Source organism: Rhinopithecus bieti, unplaced genomic scaffold (assembly GCF_001698545.2).
Source record: "Rhinopithecus bieti isolate Rb0 unplaced genomic scaffold, ASM169854v2 scaffold_4101, whole genome shotgun sequence".
NCBI lineage: Eukaryota > Metazoa > Chordata > Mammalia > Primates > Cercopithecidae > Rhinopithecus > Rhinopithecus bieti.
The window spans coordinates 1,476,517-1,496,593 of NW_016804458.1; the positions used below are offsets into that span (position 1 = coordinate 1,476,517).

At 36.4% G+C, this 20,077-nt stretch overlaps 1 protein-coding gene across 3 annotated transcripts in view; it reads left to right on the plus strand.

Annotated features, from left to right (window-relative positions):
- Positions 1–3,039: 3,039 nt before the first annotated feature.
- Positions 3,040–20,077, plus strand: part of CCDC181 (coiled-coil domain containing 181) — an 89,083-nt gene continuing 72,045 nt past the window's right edge. The window contains exon 1 of one of the 3 annotated variants that reach the window (XM_017868457.1): positions 3,040–3,761. In XM_017868457.1, the coding sequence (XP_017723946.1) occupies positions 3,735–3,761 (27 nt within the window). In that variant the 5' untranslated portion in view covers positions 3,040–3,734. The remainder of the gene's footprint in view (positions 3,762–20,077) is intronic. The other 2 variants (XM_017868452.1, XM_017868451.1) reach the window with 2 other exon arrangements.

The window sequence follows — 20,077 nt, forward strand, 5'->3', positions numbered from 1 at the left end:
TTAATAATTTCTCCTAGGACAAATTTCATATTAAGTCTTCCCCTCGTCTAACTTGCCTAGTTAACCTTTTGTTATCTTGTTAATTATTCCATTCCATTCCTTTGCGATTTTTACCTTTGACTCTTCCACCTTATTTCAGATGTTTTCCCCCCCTTTTTTTTTTTTTTGAGACAGTCTCGCTCTGTCGCCCAGGCTGGAATGCAGTGGCCAGACCTCAGCTCACTGCAAGCTCTGCCTCCCGGGTTTACGCCATTCTCCTGCCTCAGCCTCCCGAGTGGCTGGGACTACAGGTGCCTGCCACCTCGCCTGGCTAGTTTTTTTTGTATTTTTTTAGTAGAGACGGGGTTTCACCGTGTTAGCCAGGATGGTCTCGATCTCCTGACCTCGTGATCCGCCGGTCTCAGCCTCCCAAAGTGCTGGGATTACAGGCTTGAGCCACCGCGCCCGGCCTCACCCTTTTCTTTTGGCACCACATTGCACTGTTTATTTTTTTGGTCTTCTTGTTGGCACCGCTCTTATCTCTTTTTAAAGCATTCTTCCTCCTTCCTAAAAAAAAAAAAAAAAAAAGACACTCTCTTTGATGTTAACTGAATTTTTAAAATAAGGAAATTTAAAGCAAGAGCAGAAAGTACCACCTTGTTCTGAAACTTTATAGCCTCTTTGTTCCACCTCAGATTATTCTAATACCCAGGGAGGAATCTTCTTGCCATGAGTTGAGAATCATTTGTCCATTATATCCCAGAAACCAAATCAGTATTTACTTACAGTATTCAAATGAGTACCATTTTTTAATATACCATTTCAAAACCTACTTAAGGCATTGATTTCACTGCTTATCACCAAAGTCCTGGAAAATTTTCATGCAAAAATTTTTTAAAATATAGTTTTATAGCCCTAGAGTTTCATTGCCTGTGTCTTACTACCTTTCAGATTGGAAGCCTTCAGAGCAAGGACCATGTCTTATTTTTGTCTTTTGTTGCAAAACAGATTCTTGTGTCATGTGAACATTGAATTATATAAATAGTATGTGATGGACTCATCATAGCCACCTGCCAATACAGTAGTTAAATGCTCATCTTTTTAAATTTTTATTTTAAAGAGTCAGGGTTCCCAGGCTGGAGTGCAGTGGCGCAACCACAGTTCACTGCAGCCCTGAACTCCTGGGCTCAAGCAGTCTTCCTGTCTCAGCCTCCCAAGTAGCTGGAAATCACAGGCAGGTACCAACACACCCAGTGAATTGTTATTTTGTAGAGATGGGGGTCTCACTATGTTGCCCAGGCTGGTCTTGAACTCCTGACCTCAAGCGATCCTCCCACCTTCGCCTCCCAAATTATTGGGATTACAGGCATGAGCCACCTTGCCCAGCCTTATTCTTAATGTATTTTTAAATGCAGCCTACAAAATTGGAGTTGTCATTTTTAAAAAGCACATCAAACTGAGCACTGTGACTCATCCCTGTAATCCCAGCACTTTGGGAGGCCAAGGCGGGTGGGTCACCTGAGGCCAGGAGCTGGAGACCAGCCTGGCCAACAAGGCGAAACCCTGTCTCTAGAAAACATTCAATAATTAGCCCAGCTACTGGGAGGCTGAGGTTGCAGTGTGCTGATATCACACCACTGCACTCCTGCGTGGGATAGAGAGACGGTCTCAAAAACAAAAAACAAAAAACACACATATCAGTGTAAAATATTAAAATGCCTGCTGATCTCTAGTCCACTGGATGCCTTATTCAAGGTACTATTGTACTTAAATGATAGAAATGGTGTATCTGTTTTATCTATTATGTCATATTCCCTATAATTAATACCTTATCTTTAACATACTTTAAGGAAGGACATTTATTAACGCCAAACCGCAGGATGAAGGAAATCCTCAGTGAATATCAGGTATCGGGAAGGGCGTTGGCTGCTGTCTGTGATGTTTTAAACGTCGTCAGTAAACGGTACCGCTACAAACCACCCACTGAAATAGTTTGTTATCCAGTTGTCTTCCTTTAAAATAAGTGAATAAAAGAGGGTAACAACCCTTTGATTCTTGAAAAGTACCTTGTAGGAATACTAATTCCTCTACTTTTTTCAGTAAGTAAGACTTGCAGAAGGGAGTTCAAAATGTTAGGTTTGCTGCTCAAAGCTGTGATACGTTAGCAAAGTCAGTCTATTGAGCCTCAGTTTTCTCATCTGTAAATGGTATGATACCTCACAGAATTGTGAAGAAGTGAGCAAACATAAGTGAAAGCACCTGTCACATTGCAGGCACTGAGTAGGGGTTTAAGAAATGAGTTTCCTTCCCCTTGCTCTCCATTTACAATTAATTTGTAGCTACCAATTTCAACATTGCACTCTCAAACTTTTCTTTGAATGTTTCAATCAAAATGAAAATGATCAGAAGCTTTCTAAATCCTCCCCTTATTTTTAGTTCATATTTTGGAAAGCACTTGTGGGGATACAGAGATGAAAAAGTCGTGGTTCTTTCCCTCAAGGACCCTAAAATGTATAATTGGGAAAGATAAGTAGAAAGGATAACAGGTACACAACTGCAATACAAGATATGTCAGGTATCATAACAAAAGGCTTAGGTCTGGAAGAGAATGAGGACACTGGGAAAATCAGGAGCGGCTTCCTGAAGAAGACGGCATTTAAGTTGGCCATGCAGGATGGGTAGGATTTTAACAGAAATGTGGAAAGGGGAACTGTGTAGTGGAGAAAGGGCCACAAGTGAAGATATGAATGCCAGAAAGTGCAGGAGATGGGTACAGTCAGCAAAGAATATGTGTGGAAGAGTAGGTTGGGAAGACAGCGTGAGTCATTTTATAATGATTATTAATCGCAGATGGGGATAGTAAGTCATGACTAAGCTTATTTTTAAGAAATTTAATCTGGCAGAGGTGAATATGATGAATTGTATGGGAAGATACTACCCAAAATTGCTAACTGAATTGCCATTGCAATTGGCTGGGTGTAGGTAAGGAAGCCCTTTTATGACTTAAGGCAGTGGAAATAACGAAAACACGACTGATTTGAGGTTGCTAAATTAACATTCTACAATGTGTGTTTACGTTTCAAAAAGTAGCTTAGAAAGTTTAACCTGACAAGATTACACATCTGTGAAGCCGATAAACCGGGATTCTTATTCCCACCCTACCCGGCAAATTAATGGTCACTTTGGCCCCAGTTCCACTATCAAGTTTGTAAGATATTAACCGCAGTGGGGAAGGGTTGGGGGAATAGACCTTGCTCAGAAAGCAGAGCTCAGAAAAGTATGCTAGGCAGGGCAAGAGCAGCCGTCAGATGGGTGTGCTGAGTATGTCCCACAATAGGTGGGTAAGTGGCAAAGGAGTGAGGTGTCTTGGGGTCCAATTTGTGCGCGTGGAGTGAGACAGAAAACCCGGAGTCCAATTTCCCGGCTAACGAGTCCCTCCTTCTGGGCGGGCGGCTACAGACTGGAAGCAGGTTGCCTGGCCTGCGGCAAGCCAGGCGTACCTACCCCTTCTCCGCGCGCCCCTCCCTGCGCCTGCGCGTTACCGGCTGCCCGCCGGCGCTCCCGCCCCTAGGTGATTCTGCGGCTCACTCCCCTTGGATGGTGTTTCCACCCGGGTGTTTCCCGGGAAGAGGCTCTCACGACTAGCCATGCAGGAGGAGAGTCGAACTCTGGATAGCCTGTTTATAAAGGCCTAACTATGCTGATGTTGACCGTTTTCTGAAACTCCTCCTCCAAAACCCACGCCAAACCGCAGGATGAAGGAATTCCTCAGTGAATATCAGGTATTGGGAAGGGCGTTGGCTGCTGTCTGTGACGTTTTAAATGTCTTCAGTAAACGGCACTGACCTCTACAAATCACCCACTGAAATAGTTTGTTATCGAATTGTCTTCCTTAAGTGAATAAAAGGCGGTAACAACCCTTTCCAAAGGAAAATCTTACCCTCCAGAAAAGTCTTTCAGAGGAATCACAGGCCCAAGTGCTGTCCCAAATGCTGAAATGCTAACAAAAAATTTGCTCATCTTGTGTGATACAGTTCTATCTGCTCCTGCCTCCCCTCCGCCTCTTCCTTTTTTTTTTTTTTTTTTTCCCCTAATTTCAAACTGCATAACTTGACCATTATTCCCCAAAGGATGCCAAAAAGCATGGAAGACTTCTGATGTTCTGGGAGAGTTGACAAAGATGGACCTTAAATTCTAGGTCAGTACTAATCTCTAGGATCGAGCACTTGGAGAAAACAGCTACCTGGAAATTCTTGCTTGTGTCTTACGCTTGACTAAGTAAAAGGCCATATCCCAGAGAATAGCCATAGTGGGAAATTATCCAAGTAACCAACAATAGGCCTGAAGGTCTGTTTTTATCGCCAATCCTTGTAATTAACTCCCAGTTACAGTTTTTTCTTTTTTATTCTGTGCTCCTCACCCTGCTATTTTCTCTGCAATTTGGGCTCCTTTCCTTAGGTATAAACCCATAAGACATGTCTCTATGTACATTTTAATAACAAGACATGGTTATGTCTAATGATGACAGGATTCCAGCATTGAGCCAGGGATTCTGGACCAGGGCTAAGGTGCTCCCAGATGGGTAGGAATCCCTAGCTTCTATCAGAAGCAATATGTTAAAAATCGTCTCGAGAAATCATTTCCTCTTAAGCCCCTGCATTGGTAGAGTTATCCACAGTGTGGAATAGGAAAGCACAGAGAAGGGGACACTTTAATTTTGAATAACTAGCCTCTTAGGAACTGACCGAAAATCCTATTTCATAATGCAAATAAAATTTTGCTAATTGATTTTGTGTTTGGCAAATATTCCAGTTCCATGATTATTTTATTATTTCATAGTTTTAAAAGCATTATGTGTTTATGGTAGAAAATTTGGAGAAATAAAAAAGCATAATGAATAATTATTGCCCTTTTTATTTTATTTTTTACTCACTGCTATGCAAACGAGGATGAATATTTTAATATTTGCCACCTCCAATCCCATACGCATGATTTTTATCCTCTTACAACCCCTAAGAGACCACAGTAGAATATAAGAAGTTAATAGGATATTTGGTGGACTATTACTCTCAGATCAAATAAATATGTAAAATATTTACTATTAAAAATTAATTATTAAAAATTGAAGACTATTAAAAAATCACCAAAGACATAAATAAGCAACCACAAGTAAGAGTCAACAGAACAACAAACAGATTAAGAGTCTAATGATTTCAGATATTGGAATTATAAGAGATTTACAGTATAAAACAAATCTGTATAAAATTTAGATATAAAAGATGAAATCACAGAAATGAGCAAGTACCAAGAGAGTAACAATATGACAAGACTGACTTGAAAAAGAACCTAAAGAGATATTTTAGAATTTAAAAATAGAAATGTTGGGAAGCTTCCAAATTGGTGAACACATCTCTGTGCCAGTAGAATGCCTACCCCAACTCCATGGGAACAGAAGTTCCTGCACTCAGGACCCTTCTAGATTTCCCCCTGTGTGCCTTTGTATCAAATTGTTCATTTATATCTTTCATAAGAAACTAGTAAACATTTAAAAAATAGAAATGTTGAAGTTAAAATTCCATGGATAAGATCTCATAAATTGCTGGTGGTAAAGTAAATTGGTACAATCCCTTTGAATAACATTTTGGCATTATCCTTTCAAGTCAAATATATGCATTTCCTATGACCCAGCAATTCACCTCCTACTTATATATATAGGTTGGTGCTAAAGTAATTGTGATTTTGGCCATTACTTTTAAATGGCAAAAACCCCACAAAAAACAAAACAATTACTTTTGCCCCAACCTTTGGTTGGAGCAGCACTTTTCAATATGATAGTCACTAGACAATTGTGACTAGTGAGTACTTAAAATATGACTATGCAGGAATGAAAATGAATAAACCAGAACTATAAGCAAGAATTTTAGTCAGTCTTAAATAAAACACAAGGACACAAAAGAACTAAGACACAAAAGAATCTATCAATACAATTTGTTCAAACTATTGTTTAAATTTTATATATAGGTGGCAAAATATAAAACAATTATCATAAAAGTCTAGCAAATGTTTATTTCTAGAAAGATGAAGAAAGGTATACTTAAGAAGGAGCACACAGATTTCTATGGTACCTAGAAATTGTTGTTGACTTGGAATATGGTACATGTATATTTGCTATATAATTATATATTTATGTTCTTTTTTGTATATTTATTAAATTTAACACTAAAACACTTTAAAAAGCTCAATGGCTAGGTTAAACAGCAGATTAAATACAATTAAAGATAAAATTATTGAAGTGGAAAGAAAAACTGAAGAAACTGCCTAGTACAGTAATTCCTCAATGTCATGGATAGGTTCTTAGAAACTGCATCTTTAAGTGAAATGATGTACTGTATGCTATAGGTACTTTTGTTTACATCAATTAGCCTATGGTAAAAGTGGTTTAATTATACAGTATATCATTTTTCTTAAAGTTGCAGTTTCCAAGAACCTGTTAATGATGTTAAATGAGGACTTACTGCATGCAGCAATGAGACAGGAGATTAAAAAATATAAGAAGTTAAGATATATGGTGAACAGAATGAGAAGATCTTATAGCTTCAGAAGGAATGAATAGATAGAATGGAGGAGAAGCAATATTCTACTTTAAGAATGAGAGTTTAGCAAAACTGATGAAAAGCTTGAATCCACAGATACAGGAATCACAGTGTATCCCAAGCAGGATATCTAAAAACTACTAGACACATAATAGTTAAATTACAATTAACTTAGGACAAGGAGAAGATCATAAAAGCAGCCAGAGAGAAAAGACATCATGTACACAAGAATCAGTTAGCTAACAGCCATTTCTCAAGAGCAACAGTGGAAGCTAGAAGGCAACAGTAATGAAATTACTGAAGGAAAATAACTTCCTACCTAAAATTGTGTACCCAGAAGAGTGATCTGTTAAAACTGGAATAAAAACATTCACAGATTTAAAAAATGGAAAAAGTCCATGCCAGCAATGGATTATCCCAGGAGGAAGGAACAAGACCCTAATAGGAAGGTCTCACATACAAGAAGTGAGGATGATTAAAAAGGATAAGCATTTAGATAAATCTAACTGTCTGAGTCAAGTTTCTTTTGTTTATAACAGAATACCTAAAACTGGGTAATTTATAAAGAAAAGGGATTTATTTCTTACCATTCAGGAGGCTGGGAAGTCCAAGGTTGAGGGGCTGCATGTGGTGAAAGCCTTCTTTCCAGTGGGGACTCTACAGAGTTCAGAGTTCAGAGTTCCAAGGCAGTACAGGGTATCACACGGCAAGAGGACTAAGCATAATAATGTGCTAGCTTAGATCTCTCATTTATTATAAAGCCACCATATCCCCTCCCATGATAACTCATTAATCTGTTAAGGGATACATTTTTTCATGAGTGCAGGCCCCATCTCTCAATACTGCCACATCGAGGATTAAGTTTCAACATGGGTTTTGGAGAGACCATTGAAACCACAGCACTCAACAGTCATTAGCTTTATTAATAATGATTATCTATTTTGTGGTTTATATTTTGAAATACTATACATAAAGAGTATATAAATTGGGCTTATCTGAGGTACTTAGATACAGCAACCATGCAACCTGGCTTTGTGAAAGGTCACACAGTGCATCTGTGCTCCCCACCACAAACCACTGCCAGGAAACTCAAGATGATGATCACTTTAGCTAAGGGAGAGTTAAGGAGGAGCTCTTGAATAGTTTGGCAAGGTTCCTAACCACTTCCTACAAAAATTGAAACTAAGCCAGAAAGGGAGGAAGAAAGGTCAAATCTTCAGCCAAAAAATTGCAAAGGAAAATGGGGAGCAAAAGGCAAATAGGCTGAAATGGCCATCTAAGAAACAAGCCAACTTTCCTGCAGAAAGTAGAGAAACTAAAACTGAGGAGGGTCTAGTCTCTAATTAAGGAGAGAAAAAAAATGAAATCTGATTAATATAGTTACCAAGTCTTATGGTTCCTGTACCTTCTTTATTATAATCTGAATAAATATTTTTATTACCTATGTTGTAAAAAAAAGATTTTAAAAATAGTTCTAAAAACACATATTTTAGAAGAAAGTTGTGTGTGCGTGCGTATGCAAGTGTGCGTGTGTGCGCGTGCACACCTGCTGTATGTACTTTCTTTAAGAAAAGAAATGATGTGCTTGTAATTTTTCTGTACAATCTAAAATGTGAAGATGTCAATATAAGAGAGGATTTGACTGTCTTGGGTGTTAACTGTATTGGCCGCTAGGGAGGGCAGTTTTTGTATCTTATGAATTTAACAAAATGGCCATTAGGAGTCACAATTATCTACTAATATATCTTAATATTTTAAATTACTTAATGCCTATCTCCATGTTCTTGCTTTAAAAACATAGAATTGCTCCTAAAGAAGACTGCTGTCTAATTTTGGCTCTCCATGTATCAGAATTGTTAAAGTTTTGTTAAAGTTTGGAAATTTTGAAGTAAAGCATTATGATACTAAATTATTAATTAGTGGGGCTTTAAACCTAACAGTTTATCAATATTTGAAGTTACTAGTGCCTGATATATTTTCTTAAGGAAACTTTGCCTCTAGCTTTAAGTTGGAAAGTCATTAGAATTACTGTTTAGAAAAGAATGGAATAATACTTTAGAAAACTTACATTAGGACTTGTTTACAAATTATCCATAATGGCTATGTACTGATTGGATAAAATCTCAATTATGAAAGAAAAAAATTAAATGAAAACATACAAGCCTTTTCATTTGTATGTATGGTTAAATGAAAACATATAACCCAGATATTTTCAAAATGAATAGAAAAATTTTGGTATATTGTGATAATGGAATATTATACAGTGGCAAAAAACAAATGAATATAATTGCATACAGTAACATTTATAAATTTTAGAGAATAACTAAACTGTTGAGAAAAAACAAGTAGCTATCTATGTTGTACCATTTCAAAATGAAGCTCAAAATTAAGTATGTAAATCAAACAACATATTGGTTAAGAATAACACAAATAACTGATAAAACTTTTTCTTTAAAGGCACGTAATAATATCCTTAAAATTTGTGATAGTGGTTACCTTTTTTGGTAAGACAGGGAGATGGAATAGGTAGATTATGAACATTGGTAATGTTTTTAATTTGATAGGTAAGTTTTATTATTTTATACTTTTAAATTTATATGCCAATATATTCTTTTGTATGTATCAAATATAACATTTTTTAAAAGAAAAGCAGTGTGAACTTCCTGTGAATTTTGATTAGTATTTCTATTATACTCCTGCTTTCCCTGCCTAGAATTTAGGCATTCATGGTTGAGACCCTGAAGAAAACATTTTCTGCTGAGCAGAAGCAATTTAATAATTGCCTCCCTTCCTTGTAAGTTTTTAATTTCTTCCTTATGTCTGATTAATCCCCCAATATAAGCTTCAATTAATTAAGCAGTTCTGCAAAATATATGAATAAAACACCACACTATTAAGATATTATGTCTTTTGTAAAATCTTTTTCGAGTTGGCAAATAGTTTTGTGTTGAATTATCTATACAGAACTTTACATTATTTAAAGAGGGAAAATGAGTGGGAGTATTTTTATTCCATGGTGTAATAAGGCAAGGAATATCCATTCCACCCATGTTGCCTATATATATATTCCAATAGTGTTGAAATATAGATTTCATTTTTTCTTATTAAAACATGAAGTGTTTAAAATACATCTAAAAAAAGGAGGCTGTGCATTTGTCTGACTCCTGCAAAATAGCCTTGTTTTATAATGAGTACATTCTAAAAATGGGGAAAAGTCAGTTCTTCATTTAAAATTGTTTCAAGAATACATCTGTTGGGTCCTGAAGAAGGAGGGGACATCAAAAACAACAAGTTTATTAAGACTGTTGAGAATCCACATGTGTCATGCAGATGGCAGAGTCTGGTGTCCCTTTGAAAAGAAGCCCACCACAAGTAAGGTAGAGGTAATTTCCAAATTCGTTTAACTGGGATTTGTCAGCTATGCAAGTGTCTTAATAGTCTTGAAACTACTGTGGCAATTGTGATCCCAGGAACACATTTTCTCTTTGATGCCCACTGGTAGCAGGAGGCATTCACTTTATGCTCTATTAAATGCCTATCGTTAATGCCAAAAAAAAATTATGTGCAGATGTGTAGAGAATGAAAAGTGAGAAGTGTGGAGAATCATTGAGGAAGGATGAGACCTAAGAGCAAAAACAAAAAGAAAAGTGAGGTTGGGGGCAATATTTCCAAGATTAGAGGCTCTGATCCACTTTTGTAGTCAGGGAGCTCCTTGCTATATTATGAAGCAGAATAAACCAAAAAACATGGCCTCCCCATTACAGTGGTAGATTCTGTGTCACTCACATTCTTCTAGGAGAGACTGAATGACCATGTATTTGTATATTGGACTAGGAAAGGGTTATATGAAAATCTAGCAGCTTGTAAAAAATCATTTAGGGGGTCTTGGGAAATAAAGAGAAGTTTCAATACATTCCTATTTAGTGTGCATCAAAATGTAAGGTTACATTGTAGTGTCCATACAATACTATATCTTTCAGACATGATGACTTGCTGATGTTTCAGATTAATATTAACCAAATTATGGCTGTCTTGACATTTCAGAAAAATCTGAAGAATTCCAGTGGAAATACAATGTCTTTTTGAATTCTGTTTTACCCTGTGTAACAGGTTTTGTTCTTGGATATAGTAGGTATCTACTATAAAAGAGTGCATATTTTGCTGACTCATCTTCCTATGTCATAGCATTTTTTTTGTCATTTCACTTCTTTCTCAAGTCTATTTTGCTTCACATTGATTATGTATTTCTTCAAAGAATGAAAAAAACAAGTAGACTACGGCCAAAAATAACTACATTAGTTCATAAATTAATGACTAGAAATGTATAATTCTTGGTACTTTTCATAGTGCTTTAGACTTGAATGGGTCATTTTATTTTGTCATTCCAGTTCTTCAGGATTTAAGAGAAAAGGAAAATAATTTTAATTCAACTTAATTATTATTTTGTTTTACTTGAAAATAATGTTCAAAATTAAAACAAAACATAAATGCAAATTAAATATATTACTAATTTAACTTTCATTTAGTCAGAATCCAGAAGTGTCTGAAGCCAGCCAAAGAGGGAATGTTTGATGGAAAGAAGTTGGAATGGAAGGAGAAAATGGCTTATTTTAGTTAAAATGTTTTACTTTTGGAAATTGTTTAAAAAAAACTTATTTTCACATATACATAAATACATTGTTAGGAGCCCTCCCGGGCCATAGAAGTGGCCTGCACAGGTGAGAAGCCCTGAAACTTAAACTTCACTAGTTCTATGATAAATGCTCCTCTACTTGAATTCCTGTGCCATTTTACCTCCTGCCCCATTTCTTCTTTCCCCTTTGGAGTAAAAGAACTGTCAGTACTGCTATGTCTACTTTCTCTTCTCCTATTTAGTTTAGAATTCCCATCATTCCACTTAAACTATTGTCAAAACAGTGATTCCTAATCCTGTTTGTATTTCACATGTCAACAGCAGGTTTGATATAGCTGAGCATTTTTTACTGAAACATGTTCTTCCCGTGGCTTCTGGAACATGCTTCTTTCTGGTTCTTTTTCTTTACCTCACTGGTTACTCCTGGATCTCCTTTGCTGTTTCTTCATCTTCTTCCTGACAGCTAAACTTAGGTGTAACCTAAGGTGTAATTCTGGGGCTAAGTTCTCCAATCTCTCTTTTTCCTTAACTACATTTCCTCTCTGTCTTCACCCTGCCCCATGGCTTTATGAACCGTGTCTACACTGATCACTTTCAAATTTATATATATCTAGTCCTTTATTATCTGAGTTCCAAACTTACATATTCAACTGCCTATTTCCGTATTTACTTGATTGCTTAATTAATCATAACACAGTCAAAAAACAACTTATCGAGTTCTGGTCACACACCCTGGTTCTCTTGGATCTCAGTAAACTGCCGTTCTTTCATTTGCACAAGCTAAAAGCTGTAAGTCATCTTTGACTCCTCTGTCTTTTCGTTCAGTCCTTACCCTATTGGCACATTATCTTGACAAAATTTCTCTACAATTTTCATGTCATTTTTTTTTTTTCTTTTTAAATTGCATCAGCTTGGGTATTGTGTAATTCTTTGTGACATCATTTATTTATACTTGTTACCTGGGTATTGTTTAGCCTGGAACCAGGGAGAGGGGTAGAGTCTAAAACAGAACTGATTTGTTCTGCTCTGCATTTTCCTGATTCCTCAAAACGAAGAAGAAAGGGTGTGGCAATCATTATAACACTTTGCTGTTACTTTATCAAAACATATTTGGTTTACTGCCATGTTAGACCAGATAAATACAGGCATAAAAATAGTTGTGATTTTACATGTTCAGCCTTTAGGATTTCTATTTATGTGCCACTCCCTATCAACCCCATTTACAAATTGTGCTACTGTAGTTATCTTTGTGGCTTACAATGGTCCTAAAAGCAAATTTTATGCTAATTATTACCATTAAAATAAATTTTTTTTGGCAGACATCTGGTTTTAAAGTGGCAGTACAGAAGCAAGCTGGTTTCACTCTCCCCACAGAAAACCAAGAATTTGTAGAGCTGTGATTTTCCCCAGCAACAGTCCAGAACTCAAATATGAGGATGAGACAGATCCTAGGGCCATAAAGACAAAAAACCTTCTTTGGAAAAAAACTCCAAGCAGGTGGTAAGAGAATTGGACTTCCACATCTGCAATGTTCCCCTACCCATTCTGCCCAGCAACAATTGTATGAAAAGGAAATGCTCATTGCAGCATTTTGGATTTCAGATTTTTGGATTAGGAATACTTATGTGGTATGTATTCTGCAAATATTTAAAACCTGAGAAAATAGAAAATTCAAAATACTTTGGGTCCCTAGCATTTTGGATAAGAGATATTCAATCTGAAAACGAAAAGTTCTTAACAGTTATTTGTCATTCAGGAAATGCAAATTAATGCCAATGAGATAACAGTATACATTCACTAGAATGGTTATAACAAAAAAAGCAGAAAATACCAAGTATTAACAGAGCTGTAGAGAAGCTGGAATTCTCATACATTGCTGGTGGGAACATAACATGGTACAAACTTTTGAAAACAGATTGTTAGCTTCTTAAAAATTACGCACAAACCAACAATTCTGTGCATAGAAATCTAACCAATATAAATAAACACATAGGTTGACACAAAGACTTGTATGCACATTTTTATAGCAATAATATTTATAATAGTCAAAGGCAGAAACAACCCGAATGTCTATCAACTACTGAGTATATAAATAAAATGTGTTATATCCATACAATGAATTCTATTCTGTGATAAAAAGGAATGAAATACTGATACATACCATAACATGGAGGAACCTCAAAAACATTATGGCAAATGTAAAAGACTACATTGTTAGAAGGCAGGATGGTGGTTGCCAGGGGCTGAAGGGAAGGGAAAATGGGAAATTTGTGTTTAGTATGCATAGTTTCAGTTGGGAGACATGAAAAAGTTCTGCAGATAGAGGGGGAAAGTAACCATTATAAAATAGGCCTAGAATATTCTCATGACAAAGGCCTACTCTCCAGGGAAAAATACATTACCATGGCCTTATCCTGTGTAGGGGAAGGACAGTTTCTTCAACTCTAGCTCCCTCTCGAGCCTTTCTGTTTCACCTACTGGGATGGAGGGACAACCTAAAAATCACTTGTACAAGTCACAGCCTAGGGACACAGGCCAACTAAAAAACTGAAATTTAATCATAAGACTCTAGAATGAATGATTCTCTTCCTTCATACTTCACTCGCATAACAATTGGGCTCTATTATAGCAGTGAATTATAGCTGAAGGAGCTGAAAAACACAGACTCTCTTAAAGAGGAGTCCTTAGGAAGTATGATGGTCAATATTGAGTGTCAACTTGATTGGATCGAAGGATGCAAAGTATTGATCCTGGGTGTGTCTGTGAGGATGCAGCCAAAGGAGATTAACATTGGAATCAGTGGACTTGGAGAGGCAGACCCACGCTCAATCTGGGTGGGCACAATCTAATCAGCTGCCATCGCAGCTAGAATAAAAGCAGGCAGAAGAACGTGAAAAGACCAAACTGGATGAGTCTTCTGGCCTCTATCTCCCATGCTGGATGCTTCCTGCCCTCGAACATCAGACTCCAAGTTCTTCAGCTTTTGGATTCTTGGACCTACACCAGTGGTTTGCCAGGGGCTCTTGGGCCTTTGGCCACAGACTGAAGACTGCTGTTAGCTTCCCTACTTTTGAGGTTTGGGGACTTGAACTGGCTTCCTTGCTCCTCAGTTTGCAGATGGCCTATTGTGGGACTTCACCTTGTGATTGTGTGAGCCAATACTCTTTAATAAACTAACTTTCATATATACATTTATCCTATTAGTCCTGTCCCTCTAGAGAACCCTGACGAATATAGGGAAGCCTAAATACTATAGAAAGGAAAACAGGGCCACTAGAGAAACTGGAAGCTTATGGCATGTGCAACTTCAGCAAACATCAAATACAACCCACCTCCTAGCCATATTAAAACAAAACCTCACACTTAAGGCCTATTTACCTCATTTCCTATTATCTGATCATGTCTAGCTTTCAACAAAAATTTACAAGATGTGCTAAAAGACAAGCAGAAAGTCTGAAGAGATAAAGCAAGCATAAGAATCAGACTCAGATATGACACAGACATTGGAATTATCAAACCAGGAAGTTATGGTTAATATTTTTAGGGGTTCTAGTGGAAAAAAATAGACAACATGCATGAACAGAAGGGTAATGTAAGCAGAGAAATGGAAACTCTAAGAAAGAAAGGGAAATGCTAAAAATCAAAAACACTATATTAAAAGCAAAGAATGTCTTTGATGGGATCATCAGTACACATGGCATAACAGAAGAAAAAATCCACTAAGCTAGAAGATAGGTAAGCAGAAAACTCGCTAACTGAAATAAAAGATAAGTGAATTTTAAAAAAGAACAGACCACCCAAGAACTGTGGAACAGTTTCAAAAGGTGTAATTTCAACACATTGTTGAAATACCAAAAGAGAAGAAGGAGTGAATGGGACAGAAGAAACATTTGAACTAATAATGGCACAATAACATTTCAGAATTAATTATAGACAGCAAACTACAGATCCAGAAAGCTCAGAGAACACCAAACAGGATAATCACGAAAAATCTACACCAGGGCATATCATATTCAAATTTCAAAACCAAAGGCAAAATATATTGAAAGCAGCCAGATGGGAGATTAAGGACAAGAATTGCAGCAGATTTATTATCAGAAACCATACAAAAAAGAATAAAATAGAGTGAGATATTTAAAGTATTGTAAAAAAAAAAACCCCATAAAACCCTGTAACCTATAATTCTACATCCAGTGAAATTATCCCTCACAAGTGAAGAAAATTACTTTCTCAGAAAACAAAACTGAAGGAATTCATTGCAAGCAGATCCACCCTATAAGAAATATTAAAGGAAGTTCTTCAGAGAGAAGGAAAATGACATAGGTCAGAAACTTAGTTTTATATTTAAAAAAGGTATGTTAAAGAAGGAATAAATGAAGATAAAATAAAATCTTTTATTTTTCTTATTCTTATCTAAACACTAAACTTTAAACTGTTTAAAGTAATAATAGAAACAATATCTAGCATATGGATAAGTGGAGTGAATGACAATGATGTCATAAGGGTCAGAAAGAGAGAATTGGGAAAACTCTGTTCTTAGGTACCTTGTACTACATGTGAAACAATATACTGTTATTTGAAGTTAGTTTTAAGTTTGTTAAATATGTATATTGCAAACTCTAGAGCAAGTAACTTTTTTCAAAAAGAGGTGTAACTGCTGTCTCTAAGAGAGGAGATAAAATGGATAGTATAAAATGTTCAAAAACAAGACAAGGCAGAAAAAGATATGAAAAAAGTAACAATGTATGCAATAAATACAAAACAGTTGCAAACACAGTAGTATTAATCTAACTGCATCAATAGTCACCTTAAATGTAAATGATCTAAAAACATCAACTAAAGGACAGAGATTATCAGAGTAAATAAAAAAAAAAAAAACCCAACTATATGTCATTTACAAAAACCCCATTTTAAATATGAGGACATATATAGATTAAAGGGATGGAAAAAGATATACCATGCTAACACTTATCAAGAGAAAGATGAAGTAGCTATATTGATTTCAGACAATACAAAATTCAGAACAAGGAAAATGATCAAGATAAAGAGAGGCATTACCTAATAAGGAAATCAATTCTCCAAGAAGATATAACAATCCTTAGCATGCATCTAACAACAAAGGGTTAAATTACACAAGACAAATAGGCAAGTCTACTGTAATAGTTGCAAACTTCAACACCTTCCAGTAAGTAATTCATAGGTCAAACAGGCAGAAAGTCAGTAAGGATATAGTTGACCTGAATAGTACTATAAATTTGATCTAGATGAACTTGATGTAATTGAAATTTATAGAATACTTCAACAATGGCAGAACACACATTATTCTCAAGCTTTAATGGATATGTATCAAAATAGATTACATTTGAGCTGCAAAACACAACTTTACAGGCCGGGCACAGTGGCTCATTCCTACATTGTAATCCCAGCACTTTGGGAGGCTGAGGCGGGTGGATCACTTGAGGTCAGGAGTTTGAGATGAATCTGGCCATCATGGTGAAACCTCGTCTCTACTAAAAATTCAGAAATTATCTGGGTGTGATGGCGGGTACCTGTAATCCCAGCTACTCGGGAGGCTAAGAAAGGAGAATTGCCTGAACCTGGGAGGTGGAGGCTGCAGTGAACTAAGATTGCATCACTGCACTCCAGCCTGGGTGACAGAGCAAGACTCTGTCTCAAAAACAAACAAGCAAACAAAAAAAAATGAAAAACAACTTTTAAGAGTATAGAGATTACACAAATTATATTCACAGACTATACAGGAATTAAACTAGAAATAAGTAACAGAAAGATTCCTGGAAAGTCTCGAAATATTTGGAGATTAAGCAATATACTTCTAAATAACATGTATCAAAGAAAAAGTCTCAAGATAGATTAGAAAATATTCAAAATAAATGAAAATGCAAGTTATCAAAATTTGTGGGATGCAACAAAAGCAATATTTAGAGGGAAATTTATAACATTAATTACATACGGTCATTTCTCAGTATCCATGGGGATTGGTTCCAGGACCTCCTGCAGAGACCAAAATCTGCAGATGTTCAAGTTCCTTATATAAAATGGTGTCATATTTGCATATAACCTACATACATTCTTCTGTATGCTTTAAATCATCTCTAGATTACTTATAATGTCTAATACACTGTAAATGCTATGTAAATAGTTGTTGTAGAGTATTGGTTTTTAATTTGTATTATTTTTATTGGTTTTACTTTTTCAAACATTTTCGATCTGCATTTGGCTGAATCTGCAGATGCACAACCCATAGGTATGGAGGGATGACTGTTTATTAGCAAAGAAGAAATACTCAAAGCCAGTAATTTAAGCTGTCATTTTAGGAAACTAAATGAAGGGCAATTTCAACCTAAAGTAAGCAGAAGAAAAGAAACATAAAAATTAGAGGAGAAATCAACGAAATTGATAACAGGAAAATAATAGAGGAAATCAATGACACTAAACAGCTGGTTCTTTGAAAAGATCAATAAAATCAATCTTCAAGCCAAACCAACCAAGGACAAAAGAAAGAAAACACGAATTACCAGTATCAGAAATGAAAGAGGAATCATCACTACTGATCCCACAAATGTTTTAAGATAATAAAGAAGTAATATGGCCGGGCGCGGTGGCTCAGCCTGTAATCCCAGCACTTTGGGAGGCCGAGACGGGCGGATCACGAGGTCAGGAGATCGAGACCATCCTGGCTAACCCGGTGAAACCCCGTCTCTACTAAAAAATACAAAAAAAAAAACTAGCCGGGCGAGGTGGCGGGCACCTGTAGTCCCAGCTACTCGGGAGGCTGAGGCAGGAGAATGGCGTAAACCTGGGAGGCGGAGCTTGCAGTGAGCTGAGATCCGGCCACTGCACTCCAGCCTGGGAGACAGAGCGAGTCTCCGTCTCAAAAAAAAATAATAATAATAATTTAAGAAGTAATATGAACAGCTCTATGCACATAGATTTGTTAACTTAGATAAAATGCACTGCCTCCTTGAAAAACAACCTGAATAGACCTGTATCTATTAAAGAAATTAAACTAATTAATAATTAATTAAACTAATTAATAACCTTCCAAGAAAGAAATCACTAAGCCCAGATTGTTTCACTGGTGAAATGTACCAAATATTTAAGCAAGAAATGGTACCAATTCTTCACAATCTCTTCTAGAAAATAGAAGCAAAGGGAACACTTCCTGACTCATTATGTAAGGACATCATTATCCTAATGCCAAAAACAGACATTATAAGAAAGAAAAACTACAGACTCAGATCTCTCATGAAGATTGATGCAAAAATCCTCAACAAAATTAGTGAATCAAATCCACCAATGTATAAAAAGGATTATATGCCACTACCAAATGAGATTTATTCCAGGTAGGCAAAGTAGTTCAACATTTAAAAATCAATAAATGTAATCAATGACATCAACAGGCTAAAGAAGAAAACATAATGTGATCATTTTAATAGATGTAGAAAAAGCATTTGACAAAACCCAACACTCATTCATGACAAAATCTCTCAGCAAATGAGGAATAAAGGGAAATTTCCTCAAACTTTCTAAAGAGCATCTACAAAAACGCTACACCTAAAATCACAGTGAATGATGAGAAACTGGGCATTTTGTTCCCACTAAGATCAGGAACAAGATAAAAATATCCACTCTCATTTGAATGAGAGGAAGCAGCCAGCAATGAAAATATCTGCAGAAGATCATTCCAGGCAGGAGGAAATATCAAACATGGGGAAAGACCTTGTTATACTTGAGGAAGACACGTGGCTAGGATGATTGGTGCATAATGAATGAACAGGAAAGTGGTAGGAGGTGAGATCACAGGGTGAGAAGGGACCTGATTATGTAGGACCTTGGAAGTAAGGTAAGGAGTTTGTATTTTATTCTAATAGCATTGGAAAGTCGTGGAGGGATATAATCTGATTTACATCTTTGAGAGTATTGTGGTTGCTGACACAAACCTCTCAATTGTGGGAATCTGTAATCTTGGGAGATAGTCTCTCTTGGCATCTAGATCTGGAAGACAAGATGTGCTCATTATTTGCAATGCTGAAGGTACTCTTGCATATCTAAGTTTTGTAATTAGCTTAAGAAATGTGCCAAGGCCACAGTAGAAAAATATGTAGCCACCACTGTCACTACAAGGCATGAGGCATTCAAGAGGCAAAGGTGAAGATAAAATATTTGGAAGAATGCAAATTTAAAAAAATTTCCAATTTTTTTTTGCTATGAAGATCAAATAGTTTAATACACATGAAAACAATAAACCATTGGTACAATGCAAATATTAAGACTATTACAATAAAAATAAACAGAGTGAGATAATGGGATTATTAAATACTTAAGACCTAAACTTTGTGCAACTGATCCCAATGGGAAGCAGGTCCTCATTTTGAGTCCCACTTTTTCTTTTTTTCTTTTTTTTTATTATACTTTAAGTTCCAGGGTACATGTGCACAACGTGCAGGTTTGTTACATATGTATACATGTGCCATGTTGGTGTGCTGCACCCATTAACTTGTCATTTACATTAGGTATATCTCCTAATGCTGTCCCTCCCCACTACCCCCATCTCACAACAGGCCCTGGTGTGTGATGTTCCCTTTCCTGTGTCCAAGTGTTCTCATTGTTCAATTCCCCCCTATGAGTGAGAACATGCGGTGTTTGGTTTTCTGTCCTTGTGATAGTTTGCTGAGAATGATGGTTTCCAGCTGCATCCATGTCCCTATAAAGGACATGAACTCATCCTTTTTTATGGATGAGTAAATACTGCATAGTATTCCATGGTGTATATGTGCCACATTTTCTTAATCCAGTCTGTCACAGATGGACATTTGGGTTGATTCCAAGTCTTTGCTATTGTGAATAGTGC